This window comes from Acanthaster planci, linkage group LG21 (assembly GCF_054643075.1).
Source record: "Acanthaster planci isolate LZ-2023a linkage group LG21, COTS_SCS, whole genome shotgun sequence".
Classification (NCBI taxonomy): domain Eukaryota; kingdom Metazoa; phylum Echinodermata; class Asteroidea; order Valvatida; family Acanthasteridae; genus Acanthaster; species Acanthaster planci.
In genome coordinates, this window is record NC_141797.1 from 3604224 (window position 1) to 3620690 (window position 16467).

General features: G+C 41.0%; 1 protein-coding gene across 1 annotated transcript; it reads right to left on the bottom strand.

The window, feature by feature from the left end:
* Positions 1-298: 298 nt before the first annotated feature.
* On the bottom strand, positions 299-16172 carry hsdl1 (hydroxysteroid dehydrogenase like 1). Its single transcript, XM_022239341.2, has 7 exons — positions 15933-16172; positions 13033-13155; positions 11307-11417; positions 10033-10133; positions 9745-9861; positions 4531-4758; positions 299-3520 (listed from the first exon to the last, which is right to left on the bottom strand). The coding sequence occupies exons 1-7, from the start codon at positions 16147-16149 to the stop codon at positions 3392-3394; spliced, it is 1026 nt and encodes a 341-aa protein (XP_022095033.2). The 5' UTR covers positions 16150-16172; the 3' UTR covers positions 299-3391.
* Between the last annotated feature and the right edge of the window lie 295 nt (positions 16173-16467).

The window sequence follows — 16467 nt, forward strand, 5'->3', positions numbered from 1 at the left end:
ATTACCTCCCAAACCAGCCCCACAGTAATCCATAGTTCAGATTCTTGTAACATCTCACTATGAACAGCGCCATGCACGTGTCCTCATGTCCACTGGTCTGCCCAAAACGGCACTCCCAGTATCCCCAGCCCTACCCCCCTCCATTATATCCTCCCAAAACAAACACTAAAAAACAAAATAATGCCTATGTTAACTCATTTTCTTTAATTTCACCTTCATGTCCTGCATAAACAAGATGCTATATAAGTAGTTTTTAGTTTTGGTACAAAAAGTAATTTCAGTTCATACAACATCGGCATTTGTGACGTCAGTTGATTTTAATTCATTATTGCTAACCCTATTACATATATCTACATCTTAAACTGCCTTCCATACAACCCTTTCAGACCAACTCTTCCAAATCCTTAGGTCATGTCTGAATCTAATGGCTATGGCTTGGAGTCATACACACTATTGGTAAAGTGACTTCAGCTGCTAGCCACTGGTGGCCCATTATTCCCAGCTGCAGCTTTAACTGTCAAATACACTGTCCTTGGTTATTTCAGGATTCAGAATTGTGGCTTGGGCATGTGATGCAGGCACAAATATCCACTACCTGACCAAAAATAGCAAAACCTGCATCATTTTTGTCACCTATAATCTTCCAAACTCTACAACCTTTCAACAAAGAGGGCATTTTATCAATCACTTATAAATGAAAATAAAACAAGTTTCAAACAGTTGTTCTTGTACCCCAAGCCCCCCCCCCCAGAAGTTCCTGGTGTTTTCCTCAGTGTTCTTTGCCAATATAGCTTGAGGCAGGCTGTGGGCACTGTGATAAAATGCAAAGTATCTGGCATAATGTCAGGTTTTCAATACTACACACTGTACCATGGGTCTTCAACCAGGTGGAAATAAGCACTCAGCCATCACGAAAATCTGTAACAGGAAAACCAACCTTTACAATAATTTGACAGTGCAGAGTTACAACGCTTCACTGAAAAGCACTGGATTCTGAAGCGACACAAATGTATCATAACACTTGTTCCATTCTAAATTAGCTCATTTTATATTATATTTAGGATCAGGCAAAACCACTTAAACAAAAAACAGCGCCACTTAATGATTACGGATGGATTGAGCCTAAGTTTGTAAAGTGTACTGTACCTTACGTAAGATCATTTTCAATCTGAAACAAAGACACACTGGTTAACATTGGAATTCTAACAAGGCTGATCAGTATCGCTGATTTCACGTATCTCTAAGATTGATAATGATTTCACTGATTACATATCAGCTTCAGAGCAAACAACCTCGTTATGATTCATTTCTGGTGATAATGCTCCGTGTTAATAGTTTCCAATCTGGGAATTTCTTCAGTTCTACTTCATGGAAAAACTGTCAGATTCCAATGCCTTACGAACGAAAATAAAGACTATGGCTTGTCAAATATTAAAACAACCAGAACATTCAAGATACCAAACCACTGAACCACATACGTGTATTCAGCAACAAAGCACAGATTGCACTATAAATCCTGGAAAATATAAATATGAAAAAGTCACACACAAAGAAAAATTGGACTATTCCTTGATGACTGCATCATTAAAGCTGTCTTTCGGCCCAGTAAGTATACACACACAAACGGTAATCAAATCCTGTGCATTACAAATATCAAACACACAGGCACTTGTTTCACATACAAAGTGTGGACATTCCTTTGTTCTCCTGTGGCAGAGGTAGCTTGGGAAAAAATGCTCTTTTTTCTCCCACGAGGATAACTCCTTCGAGCTGGATTTTTGATGACGATTCCCTGGACTGTTCCTCTTCATTTTGCGACGGATAACCTTGACCCTAAAATGCCTCTGAAACTTTTTTCAGAGAGGGGGAAAAAATTGTGTGTGAGTCCACACTACGCCATCACACCCTACATTATGTGGACTTCTTTTGTGCAGAGGTCCACACTATGTATGCCACGCCTGCACACTGTTTCCTATGGGACTGTTTACAGTGACAGAAGAGGAACTGTTGGGTTGAGCAATAAACCATGTTTAGAAACCTGAGTGATTCGTTTTCCACCTACAAGTGCTATGCTGACAGATCAGGAGTCTCATTTAGTATGACATTCACTCAGTTTCCTCATCACACCTTCCATTCTTCCAGTGAAGCACCACTGACCGATTTGCAAACGCCATTATTGCTGTGTCCCGTCACTCGGGTGTACAGTGCGTCCCATTGGCTGATGGGGAAGCATTCAACATGCGTCTCTTTTGTTCACGTGCGTAGGGACACTGCAGTAATAGCTCCTGGTTCTTGACACCGGATTGGTGTATCGTCACGTTGAATATCAGTAACAATGATTTTGTACTGTACGAGTATCCACCATGTATGAATATGCACAGTGCTATGCTGTATATCGCCACATTCCTCTTCTTGTCTGTAAAAAGGGCCTGTATTTCGTCACTGTTTTCAAAGAGTCAAATTTGGCTAAAATCATCACTTTTTCAGATTCTGGGTTTTTGGCCAGATCAGCCATCTTATCTTATCACTTGGTGGCATCTGTTTGATCAAATCTATTCAAAGTAACCCGATGGTCTCTGTACGGCATAATTCAACTACATGTAAACTACATTCTTTGTTTTAGGAAGAGGTGAATGTGTCCCTTCCAAGAGATACTGTTTATCCATGAAAGGGATAACATGTCCCACCTGAGATTGTCTTAAAGAGACAAAACCAACTTCGTAACAATATCCAAGAGTAACAAATCTTCATTTAACAAACACAATGCCTGCAGCACACAGAGCACTGAAACCTTTTTCCAATTTTTGAGTTTTCATGAAAAAAAAACCAAGAACTTTAGATGACTTAATCCTTAATCAGCACCAAATTAAAGACTGAGCTGTAACATTTCTCAAATGTTATTTTATGGCCTTTTTTAAAGAATATATGCATTAATGAAGTGTACTTACTCAACACTTGGGGTTAATCTCTGAGAATTTTAATTTAAAATGTTGTCAACTTCATTATTTTCTCGAAAAGTTTAGTTTAGCTGCATAGAGACATTTGTCTCCATTATGAAAGATGATTTGTGTACAACGTCTTCAGCAGTTTTGTCAAACAGCAAATACCATCCTTTGAAACGCTTAAAGAATTTGGCCCTTTTAATAAAATTCTGAAAGGAGCATGGTTACATGTATCTTTAAAAATATCGGGAAACTATCCATAAAAAACGAACAAATTTCAGTGGGAAACTGTTCTGGAAATGTGAAAAACAACTTGAGCCAGAACAGCTTTGTTCACAGGAGGAAAAGATGATATTTCCTTTCAGTCCGTGATTTACGACTTCAATTTTTCTCTTAGGCAAACGATTACTTTGCCAAATTAGATTATAACGTAGTAACGATGCCTGTTGCTATGACAATGCCAATCCTTTTGAAGCTCGTCGGCGCTTCTTATTCACTGCCTGCCTCCTGAGGGCGCTGTTTATGACGCTGACACTCCACATCCACATCCGCTCAGGAAGCTGCCTGGAGAACCACATCTGAAGGGAAAAACATTATTTGAGGGTTGAGTGAGGATTTCCTCACTAGAGTGAAATCATGTTTTCTGCAACTTTTTTTGGTTTTGCGTCAAAGAGGTACTGAATTGTCTCCCATTTCAACGAGGTCCGTCTTGAATGTGTCTTCCTTTTACATGAGGCACTCTACGGATGCACACATCACTGGCACTGCTAAACCTAGTTTGCTGGACAATCCTTTTTACTTTTAAAATCTCACATGCCTGAATCCACCTTTTGCAGAAACAACGCGTCATCAGCTGAAGAGAGCCCCGTTGGTGGGGAGTGTTTATTTTGGTGGCAGTGATGTGAGCGTATCACAATGTATGCACTTCAGTGTGGTTTGTGAACCAGTGACATGCAGTTCCTACCAAAGGAGTCTCGGTTACCAGGAAAACTGTGCCTCCTCTCAGTCCCGCATGGGCTCCATATCTTACCCAAAAAGCCCTTGAGTTAAATTTGAATAAAATCTGGTACACTGAGTTATTTGATTGCACACAAACGTGACAATTTTAATTCCCCAGACTAAAGATGCTGTTGCTGTACCTCATGATTCGGGGCAAGCTTTTGCATAGCGACCACTATCTCTGGAATGGACTGGTTCCTTTGTGCCCTTCTTTTCCATTGAGAACAGGTTGCAAGGCATCTCTTATGTAACTAAGCAAAAGCTTGCCCCGAATCACAAGGTACAGCAACAGTGGTTTTAGTAAGGAGAATTCAAATTGTTTTGTTCCCGTGAATTAAAGAACTCAGAGTACCACATTTTATTCAAATGTCACTTGCAAAAGGCTTATTCGTAGGTGTGACGTCACTTCAGTTTAAACCACACGGCACTGCACATGCATTGCACATCGAGTTGCATGCATTGATGGTAGTTTACATGGAACCATGGAACCGGAAGTTAACGCGCAATGGGAGCCTGCAAATCCTGGCGCGTCCACCTTTGTGATGAAGTCACTTACGGACCGCACTGTGAGTCCACCCCCTTGACTTACCAGGAGTGTGTGGGGCCAGTATCCAGTGGTGTGTGTGGATCTACCAAGTGTGGACACAGCGTGTCGAGCATACAGGTAAGCTGATGGTATCATAAGGTTAGACTGGTGTGGACCATCCTTGAAATCAGTCATCTTGGTGGCCACATAGGAAGGCATCAGGCTCTGGATGAAGATTCCCTTGGCTTTGTATTCATACTGCAGGGCCCTGGTGAAATAATCCATGTAAGTCTGGCAGGGAGGAACATGGACAAAAACTATGGCTGAAATCTAAGATTAGGGATTGCTCTTTTGACGTCACAGTCGTGTCTTTTCCAACAAGTGGCTGCTAAAACAATGATTGGCTGTCAGTGCAAAAATAAAAGAATAAGTCACAAAGTGTTAAAATCCCAGGCAGCTATCAGACCACCAAATTAATACACTGACTGCTAAAAACTGCAAGGAGATAAAAATACAATGGGACAAACGTTCATTTTGAATGAATTTGAGGTAAAATAAAACAATAACCAAAAGGTGATATTTCCGCAAACTTTGGCCCCCATACACGTTGTAGGCAATATGAGAGTGACCTATACACATTCGTATATAGGAATTATCCATATTATATCACAGGGTATTGTGGATGATCTTGGGCACATGCACTTACATGTACAATTTACTTGTGTAGATAAAGTGCAGCTTTTCTTTTACTCATGTTTCAGGGCCCTTTTGAAAAGGCTTTATGGCAGCATGCAGACAAGTTCATAATTAGGTTCAGAGGTCAAGCAAGATTTTTAATTTTATTTTTCCCGGGGGGCAGAATTTCAACATTATTACAGACAAGTTGTCGAAAGATCCATTGTAGGTCATGGCCTTCAGGTCTGAAATCTTATGAGCACCACCACCTGCCTGGGTGTGAATCAGAAAAACAGTACTGCTCAAAAAAGCCTGGCTTGTGAATAGTCAGATAAACAGGCCAGGCAATAGACCTACCCAGCTCAACTAGCATTTTGTTGAGGGAGCTTTTATAATTAAATCCATCATTTGGGCATATACAGGCAGGACACATCACTTTACTTCCAGAGTTAAAGCTGATGTGTATGCAGATTCAAACTTGCACACAGTGAAGATGAGCTTTTGAAGGCTTTCATGGAAATCATTTCGGAGATTATGCTCTGTCATCAGGAGACTGTAGAGGTTCCAATGATGAAGCAGGTGTATACAGGCGGTGAAGGATGTGGAGAGGAGGCTAACTCGGGATCCTACCAAGGGCACTGAAGCAGAACATGGGATGCTCCCATGAAGAAGGCTACCAGATCAACTGGATCCAAGCCGAACTCATCACCAACACTGAATATTGGCACAACACAGCACCCCAAGACATCAGTTTCAACGTCAGCAACATCTGGCGCCCGATCATCACATCCCAGTCCAATAAGTCTCCTATACCCTTGGTATAGGAGACTTCCCCCACTCTCCCGTCCTTCAGACTGACAACCTCACTAATCATGTTCTGCTATGGTACCCTTGGTAGGATCCCAAGTTAGCATCCTCTTCACTGCCTCTAGACACCATATAAGCTGCTTCATCTTCAGACTCAAACACACAAAAGAGAAATCCTTTGCTACAGCTAACCCTTTATTTAACATAACAGTAACCCTAAATGAAATTTTAGAGTCCTTATAAAAGACCCTCATTGAGATAAGTTAGCCTTTGGGGAATATTCCCAATAAAACCAACAGTTTTTATGATTTATTTCAGTTCTGTTTATTTAGTAATTTTTTTGTAACCATTTTCTGATTTTATTTGAATAAATAATAACACTGGGGAACAAAAACCTGACCTGACCTTTTTTTAGTTTTGTTGTATTTCTGTAAACACCGAGAGAAAATAAACGGTTAATGTGATGTCCGTTGACTCGTGACTGCTGGCACAACCCATTATTACTGGTTGGGTAGATTTGACTGGCTGGAAAAACTACACGTTCACAAGTACTGAACATGTATGTACATTCATATCCTGGGAGCTAAACTACCAGTACACCTAAGTTGTAGCTATGTTGTCGCTAACAGTTCAGGTATACAGCATTCGTTTACGTTTCAGTTTAAAACAGTTTAAAACTGTTTTTAACTAAAAACAGTTAAAAATCCTAATACTGCAATAAGTGCAACAATTATGAGCCTATCCACATAATTTCATGCTTCCTTGCACACTGTTATGAAACCATGATTTCACACAATTGCAGAAGAAAGGTTGCCCTTCATGGAACTCCAGTATTCTGAATCACATGTATGTACATGTACATGCTACTCACATGCAGATGTAAGACCTGGCATTCACAAGGCCTGACTACTGAAAAGCTCACTTGAGCATTACAGTAGTGCAGACAGGTGTGCTGGGGTGGAATGGAGATTTTAAAGCATACTTGGGATAACCAAATCAGGGCAAACCAAATCAGACCACTGATAAAGCAAAGTCAGGATAGTAAAAAACAATGGGTTGAAATCGGACTGTGGGAGCATGACTTCATTCTTACAATGGAAGCTAGAGAATGAGCTCAATGAAGTTGTCAAAAATTTTCAGAGGTTGCAGACTGTTGTTTACCGCCAGAGCTTGCACACACCTACAGGTGCATGACTTGCATGGGACTTGCTTGGGACTTCCCTAAACTAGGCTTTTCAATAGCTTAGCTGTACAACCAAGCTCAGAATGACAATTCTACATTGTACATCAGCAAAGTTAACAGCAAAGGTCACATGAACATTTCATTGTTCACTGCAGCTAAGAACTATTTTTGCTGTGGCCTTCACCTGTTTCATATCACCATTTCAAAAGAAATACCAACCTTCTTTGCGAGTCACATCTTTCCCAAATGTCCCAAGGCAAACTGGGCATGTTTGCATACCACCTAATGATTATTTCACTGTACATACATGAGGCTATTATTGGGGCTAGGAATAATACAAACATCAATGGAAGCCAGAGGCTAGTACCGGTACCTGGAACCAACAAGTTGTAGCCTAACTTTTGGACACCACTTCTCTCATGCTTACTGAAATTAATGAATAATCTAAGACAGTTCAGCCATTCCTACTGGTCAGGGTCCACTCACATGACTGGCTGTGTACCACCTCATGACATACACACATCACATATGCCAATCTCCAAATAAGGAGATTGTATGCGACTTCTCACAAGAGGAATGAACCATAGCAGGGCAGATGGGGGTGTTTGAACTTTTGTTTACTTTGTGACTCAAAATGTACAGGTACATGTACCATATTTATGAAATGGAATAAATGTGTGCTTGGCCTATCTTAAACGTTAATTTAAGACCAGCTGATTGCCTTAACTTCTAGCAGGGTGGAAGACACAATGAAAGTGAAGAGCATGAAGCCCTTATGGCGTGTGGTCCTGGGCCTACCCAAGGGCTCCAGGAAATGTTGGATTCTAGATGCTGTGTGGTATAATCTGAAGCAATTCTGGGCCATTTTCTTCCAACACTTTGAATGAAATTCCTGGTGTTTACAACTTGAAATGAAGGGAAGACTTCTAAGGGGAGGGAATTTTGGTCATCAAAAGTTGATGGGGGGATTTTTGATGAGTTTTTTGATGAGAAAAAAAAGACACCCTTTAGTGTTACAGAGACATTGTAATTTAGGTACATGTACAGTGGAACGTCACTATACCGAACACTGCTATACCAAACATTTGGCTGTACTGAACATCGTCCTTGGTAAGCTCCCAATATTTTGTGCACAAAACCTACCAAACATTATACAGTTGCAAATCAACCGAGATTCACCACAGCATGCATCAGAGATCGATCCTGAGCGGTAGCTTCTTGACTTTTAGGATAAACTAAATATCAATTTTGTAACTCAAGATTTAATAAAAAATAAAAATAATGAAAAGATACATTTCTAGAAACCTCAAATGCAATGGCAAAACATCACGAAAACAGCGAATCATAGAATCACAAGAGGATGTACTTCAGTTAGACAAAAGAGGGCACTATTCAACGTAGCAACGAAACACTCGGCAGTTGATTTCAACATATAGCGTGGACCCCATCATGTTCGTTATAGCGGCGTTCCACTGTACAATGATTCTCGACACAATGGAATTCAAAAGATATTACCAGGGAGATCGGAACCACTCTAGAATTTCCTATTACACATTATGTCAGCTTTGCTTGATTATAAATCTTACTGCAATACTGCTGAAGGTTAATGCTGGCAAACTACTCTGTTCATTCCACAGCGTGTGTTAAACTTCCTTTTATTCAGGTTATCTGTGAAGACAGTGGAAAATGGGGAAAAATCCAATGGAAAAGACAGCAGGGCTGTAAAGATTAAGCAGGGTGGTGAAGCAACATAACATTTTGGCAAAGCAGTAATGCCCTGAAGGAACCCCACATGCAGATCACTGCAGGCTTCAGAGAATCAACACTGATAATTTCTCTCACCTTCAACTCGGGCATTATCAGCGTCCATTCTCCTGATCAGGTCTTAAATGGCAGAAGCACACATTTATTCCCTTAAATAAATTCTGTCCATGCCACTGGTTACATCCAAACATCCAACAGACCAAACATTCTGTCATAGTTTGCAATCAGAGCAAAAGACAAGAACAAAAGATCTTTTTGACTGTTTCGTCGGAATTCAGTTGATCCAGTGGAATTCATGGTTTGTTTTCAAATGATTCTGTATGTTATGGGTCATTCTATAAATTAGGGCTCCAATCTATTTGTGTCCCTGTCACAAGAGTGATGAATTAACGCAAATAACCTGAAAAAAATAGAGATAATTTGAAATCAATTTCAGTGATATATTTCCATGTCAAATTACACAAGTCAGGTGTAACGGGGACAGGTAGCCGTTACACTTTTTGACCTTGAATTTATAGAATGACCTTTATAGCAGTGTAAAATGACAGAAGACACCAAGTTCACCAGGGTTAATTTCTGATCAGACCCCAAGTCATAAGAAAAGTTAATTCTCACCTTCGAAAATCTACATGGATTTAAGAACGCAAAGCACAGCTGCTACTATTAATTTAACCAGAAGTCTGACAATCCTTGATTGGCAAAGCAAAAAGAGTGATTCATTGGCTTCCCATGCAGTAGTAGATTTTGGAAGGAATTGGCAAAAATGTCTTTGGAATTAAGGTTTTTCTTTCAAATAAAATGCCATAGTCAGTGTACTTGTATCTTAACAAGATACATGTCACTTCTACCTTGCATGCATGATACACAGCCAGCTGTGGGTTTGGATGAATTGAGGCAGCGGCTGATATGTTGACAACAGCACCTCGCCCTCTTTCAACCATCTGAGGCATCAGGATTTTGGTCATCTGAAAAAGACCAGAAAGATGAATGTGGAAGTACTTTTTAATCAGGGTATCCTGATGGGTTACCAATAAAATGTTCTCCCAAGGGGCCCCTAGTCTCCCTGAGCTGCTGAGTGATTCTCTCACTTAATATACCCCGTCCACCGTGACTAGCCATGCCTACTCAATACTCACCAGAGTCGCTGCACCTATGTTGATATTAATCAGCTGCCATAGTCTCTCGGATTTCATGTTAAGAAAGTACTGTGGTATGTCCATGGCACCAACATTGTTCACTATAAAAAATAGTCAAATTAAAAAGATGCAAAGCACTGTTAAACTAAAAATTTGGGACCCAAATTTGAATCTGTATAAATGTCTCTTTCCAGTAGAATAAAAAAGGCCCTGGGAATATTCCTAGGGAAGGCGGACAATTGTCTACCAAAACAGGGCTGAATGAAATCCCAATGCCACACTTTGTCTACCAAATTTTCCTGCAGAAACACAAAGTGTGAAGAAAATATCAACATGAGCATGTACATGTAAGGGAGCACGTAAGCAAAACACTGAGTTTGTGTCAACAAATTGCTCGCAACATTTACTCCAAGGCTCAAAGATCAATTTTTACCTCAAAAGCTATGCTGTTCAACAAATAATGCATACAAGTACATTGTTATCATAATGGCCTTTTTGACACAACACAGAAACTGAAGCTGACAAAGGAAAGATATCTCTTTGCTACTGTCCAATGTGGTCTGTACACCCTTGAAGTATCTTATCCATGCTGATATAGGGAGTTAAAGTCTAAAGCTTCTGTGAAGCACATCAAGAACCAATTTCCCAAGAAAACTACATGTGTACACCCAGATAAGGATAGAGCTAAGGGCAAAACCCTAATATTAAAATTTAACATCTCCCCGACATATCTTGGTATTCCCAGACAGTTGTGTAAATAAAAAATACATGGCCTGCTGAAGTTGTTGTCATAAAAACTTGGATTAGACTTTAAATTTTTTTGGTAAATGATAATTATTCCCATAAATTTATATCAAAAAATTGGACACGGTACAATTTATCTTGGTCTCCGTTTTGAATTTCAGTTTTTACCTACATGTACATACTACCACAAAATGTTTTTCAAATCCTCTCTTACAAACAAGTTCACCGATTAAAAGAAACCAACACGTACAGTGTATTTGAGATTTTCAGAGTGACAGGCCAGTTTGTTACACTCTATTTTTCATGCTGGTCAGGTAATTTTCAGTTTCCATAAATCTATAAGCTACATGTAGGAAATACCGTAATCTATGGAGGATATTTTCTGAGACGAAATATTTAAGAAGCAAAAATGCGACTGCAAATTGTACAAGTTTTAAACATTATTTTCCTATTCAGGGGTTCTGGATACATGCCATCAGGGGTCAACTTTCAGGCTCTGTAAGAAAGTGACTGAGACAAACTGATTTTACCCAAAATGCCTATCTGTAGACCCTGCATCTGTCGTTCAATGTCATCGTAGATTTCACTCCCCTGGCAGAAATCAGCCTTTATTGTTTTTGTCTTCACAGTGAAGTTGGTTTCTAGGCAAGAAAACAGACACAGTGGAAATACTACTGCCACTCTTATGCTCACACATACATGTACCATGACATAGGCTTTCAATTATGTTGGACTTAAGTCCAATACATGTGTCTTTGTACTGGTATGTGTACTCCCATCGTGATCACATTCATTATCCCCTTGTTAATGATCTCCTCAGCCTTAACCACTTCCTGCCGGGGATTCCGGATCTGGACATGTATGCTTTATATGCGTGGCCGGGGTCTCCGAACTGGGACAAAGGAAACGAGGCCTTGTGACAAAAGACCGTACTCGGAACAAAAGACCAGGCTGCCGGGCATTACCAACATTTTTCACTCTCAAAAGGTGAGATAATCCAGCCTTGTTTAGAAACAGTATAGCATGGTTTTGGGCATTTAGAGCGAGTGGATTACCACCGGGGACAGAAGCGCTTCACCACCTCAGCGATGAGCCACACAGCACCACTGCACGCTAATCTGGCCCCTATTGAACAGAGGTCAGCATCACACTGAGCCAGGTTCATAAAAAAAGAAAGTTATATAACACCCCACAATCGGGGCTCTTTTTACAAGACTGCAGGCCTGGCTGAAATACTCGGGCGTCAATAGATTTTGTCTGTCAGGCTAGAGGGGCCACCAGACAGTCTTTCACGTGTTTGTAAGTGTCCAGTAAATGAAGATAGGAATTTTTAAAGAATTTTGAAAACAAAAAAAATGATAAATATCCCGGCCAAGCATCATCAACATTGATAACTGCGCCGGCAGGAAGTGGTTAATATTGTCATTATCTTCAATGTCATCACAAGCACAATTGCCATCCCATACATCATCACCAGAGCCACCATCCACTGCACCACCATTTAAAAAAAAAGCTTTTTTTCCCCCGCCGACCCTGCTAAAAAGACCAAAACCCCCCAAAAAACTGAAGGGAAAAAATTGGCCAGCATGACCTTAGAAATCAAGAGCCCTGAAAACTTACGATTTTGCAAACAACCGACAGCGACGGTCAGCGTTCGCGTGAACATTCGGTATACTGCACCTTTCCGGGGCCCACTGAGGTTCGTGCATAGCCCTACACCAGCAACATGGAATTTTTTTTTGTTAAAGAATTTTTTTTTTGAAGGACCCACCTGATCTCAAGTGGTAAAAGAAATGAGAACCACAGAATTTAATTAAGCGCCATTATCATCATCACCACAGTCACCATCCCCTGCACCACCATGATCACCATCCCCACAGTCACCATCCCCGGAACCACCATTATCATCATCACCACAGTCACCATCCCCTGCACCACCATGATCACCATCCCCACAGTCACCATCCCCGGCACCACCATTATCATCATCACCACAGTCACCATCCCCTGCACCACCATTACCATCATCACCACAGTCACCATCCCCTGCACCACCATTACCATCATCACCACAGTCACCATCCCCTGCACCACCATGATCACCATCCCTACAGTCACCATCCCCGGCACCACCATTAACATCCCCACCAGTCTACCACTCTCACAATCACCTCAAGAGTTCACCATCATCACCGCCATTATCATGTACCAGTTTCCTGTAGTTTCATTGCTGTACATCCTCATTCAAGCACATACCAATATCCTTGGCTACTCTTTTGAGTTTATCCTCTGAGCGACTGATCAGTACAATGTTGAGTCCATGACTAGCAAGTTCCCGAGCATAAGCTTTGCCTATGCCATCAGTTGACCCTGTAACAACTGCAGAATTGAAAAGGTTCGACATTTGATATACAAAATCATCCATTTTTCCTTTGTGGTTTGTGTACAGCTGCATACAGTATATACCCTTGCATGGGTCATTAACAGAGATGCTGGGCTGACTGTCTGGTCATTGCCACCCCAAATATCCAGAGTTTGAAAGATGACACAGGGACCTGGAACAGTCTACCAGCCTCTGTATAAGTATTGTATTAAGACAACTTCAGCCAACTTTTGCTAACTTTTGAAGGTATTACCAACTCTGTCTGCAAACATGTAAATTTCTGGGCCTCTTTGTTTCACGTAAATCACAATCAGTGATCTGTCATTAGTTCACTTACACCAAAAATTGCCTGATAGTTGGAGTGAACCAGCGATGGGATCACTGATTCAGATCTATTGTTGATACCTGTATCCTAACGTGGTGCGGCCCGTAACATGGCGCAATTTCATTTTTCACTTTTTGCGTCTTAACCGAGCAAAATTTTTAGCTCATATTTCACAATCAGTGAAACTTCATTATTGAAACTCCTTATATTCTGATTCATAAATCTCGATTTTACACTGTTTTACGTACATGTACCTGCCATGCCTGCTACAAAGTTCCAATGAAATTTTACTTTCATCCGATTTTCCGATTTTTTTTCCCGAAGTGCGAAAGTAACTGTTTAAACTGTGCCCAAAAAAGGAAAAGACTAATTTTTTCCATAAGGATAAGGATGAAAAACTTGTTGACGCTTTGTTGATGCTAAATAGCAGACCCAAAACCACAGACATATAAACCCATAGACCGCCAGGTCCTATTCAAAACTACTGGGATTTTCGTGATGTGAGCAGCACAAAACTAGTATGGGCGAATTCACCCATCAGTACAGGGAATATACGCACAGTTGAAGAATTGAAGCAATTACCGTAAATTCTTTGAAACCATTTTTTTATTGTAGAAAAAAAATCCTCTATTTATTTAATAAGGCCCATAGGGATTTCAAACAATGCGGTGGCAACAATTAAAAAGAAGAGATAGCAGTAGGCATCAAAGATTGTATAGCGCCAGGTACCGGTAGCAGCACAAGATGGAGAAGTTTGCCAAAAAGATGTTATGACCATGGGCTCTGTTCGAGAGTGGAGGTTAATGCACCAGAGCACCTGTCGGGTGCCTTGAAATCCGACGCACGAAGCGCTGGCTTGGTTTTTCAAAATGGCATCACCCGTGTTCAGCATGTAATACCACAGGCCGGGTTTCTCAAGGTGTCCTACATCGGAAAATTTATGATTTTGGATAAGTTTTAGGGTGCTCCTATGAAAGTCCAAACTCTGAGGAATATGCCAGTGTAAGTAAAATTGTCGAGTCATTCTCATTTCGGAAGATATTAGGATTCAAAGTTTGTGACAATCCTCCAGTTTGGATTTCAGGCATTTAAGACATGCCTTGAAGTAGGGCTATGGTGGCGACAGATAAGAGACAGATTGTAAAAGAGAGCCACTACAGCCCTACCGGTATTTGTGGGGCTAGCGCAAGCACTTACTGTATGTGTGCATGCCTGTTGCATTGCCTGCTCCTGTTGTATTAATATAGCATACAGTATGTCTATAGTATTCCTACCCAAATGGCCCCCATGTGATAACGTTTTACGTGTATTCGCCTTGAAGTTCTCCATCTTGCGTCGCTGCTTGGCGCCATACAACCTTTGGTTGGCATACCAAAAAAAAAGCAAAAAAGGAGAACGTACGGTATTTGGAAGCACATGTAAGCAACTGCAGGCAATGTAAGTGCGTTGTGCACAGTGCGCACTGAACGAGCTGCCATCTACTTTTTCGCCCATTGTTTGCTCATACTTTTCAAAATTACGATATGCGCAAGACTGGGGTCTAGTATGTGTTTATATGTCTGTATTCAAAGGGTATAGTCCACTTATTCAAGTGAGACTGTTTGGCCAGCTCATTAGTATTAAAAGTGTTCCCAACGGTATCTTTTTAAAAAGGAGATTGTTTGGCCCCTAAATGGTGAGAATGTGTGAATCGTTGTCAGGATCAACTCCTGAGCTTTCATGTGAGAGCAGAATTGCTAAAAACTACGGTTGAAAAATGGTCCTAAGTGCCCGAAAAAGTTGAGGGTTGCCACTTGAAAAATGGCTGCAATCAGACTTCGGAAAAATCACTTTTCGGGGGTAATTTTGCTTTGTGGGAAATAATTAAAAATGTTATTGGTTAACCCACAAAAAAATTGAAAAGAAATTGAACGGGATGTTGGTAATAAAATGGTAGGCTACGCATGTTATTGGGTCCTGAACAGTGTTGACTTTACACCGTTTTCAATGAGGCTTGAAGTGCAAGCGACTGTTTCCCAAAACGAGATATATATGCAACCATACGTATTAAACCAAACCACGATGGTTGTGTTTGTATTGCTCACGCCCAATGTGTATTAGACTTGCATTGCAGCCGTTTATCATTATATCAACAGTAAAAACACCACCAATTTGTGTGAATTTGCAGTTACGGCATAGTGGTTTGCGATGCATGGGGTGTGGGTTCGAATCACGGGTCAGAATTGTGGGCAGGGACGATTCTTTTTAAAGGAAAATAAAGCCCGAATGTTATTGGAGCCTAATTTCACACGTGAAGTTTTTATGGTTGGTTGAGCATCTAGATGTCATGCATTGTGCATGGTTGTGAACGGTGGTTTGGCTTCATACGTGTGATTGCATACATCATGTAGCTCCCCAAAACGGCTCAGACTGGCGGATACTCGAAGCGCCCTCTTTCGTCCTGCTCACCAGCCCATTTCCCGAATTCCCCAGACAGATCCCGCTTTCTTCCCGGTAAACGGGGCCAGAAGTGGATCCTGATGACCTCCTCCACTTGCAACAGGGCCTTCACGGCTTTCTGTAGCACGAAGTATGCCCCTGCGATGGTCAGTACTTCGTTGTAGATCTGGAACGTCCTCGCGATTTCATTGAATAAATATCGCACGCCGTCCACAGCGACGGCCATTTTGGAAGCGGATGTTCATTATGAGCTAGACTTGTTCAAATCCCTCGAGTTGTCGAGCATGCAGTTGTGTGCCAAAATGTTAATTATTTTGGACATCAAAAGTCCGAAAGAACGGGCCAAAATTTGACAGAAAATGGATTTTTATCGTGTACAATTTAGCAAAAGGGACTTTCAGTGTTTAAATTGTAATCGGTATGGAAATGATGGGCGAACAATGATATCTGTGCTTGAAGTTGATCGATTACTTTTGGGGACAACTTACCCGAGTCAAAAGCCTCGCTGCTGGCTTCTGTGCGATTCAATGCGCTTATGAAAGTA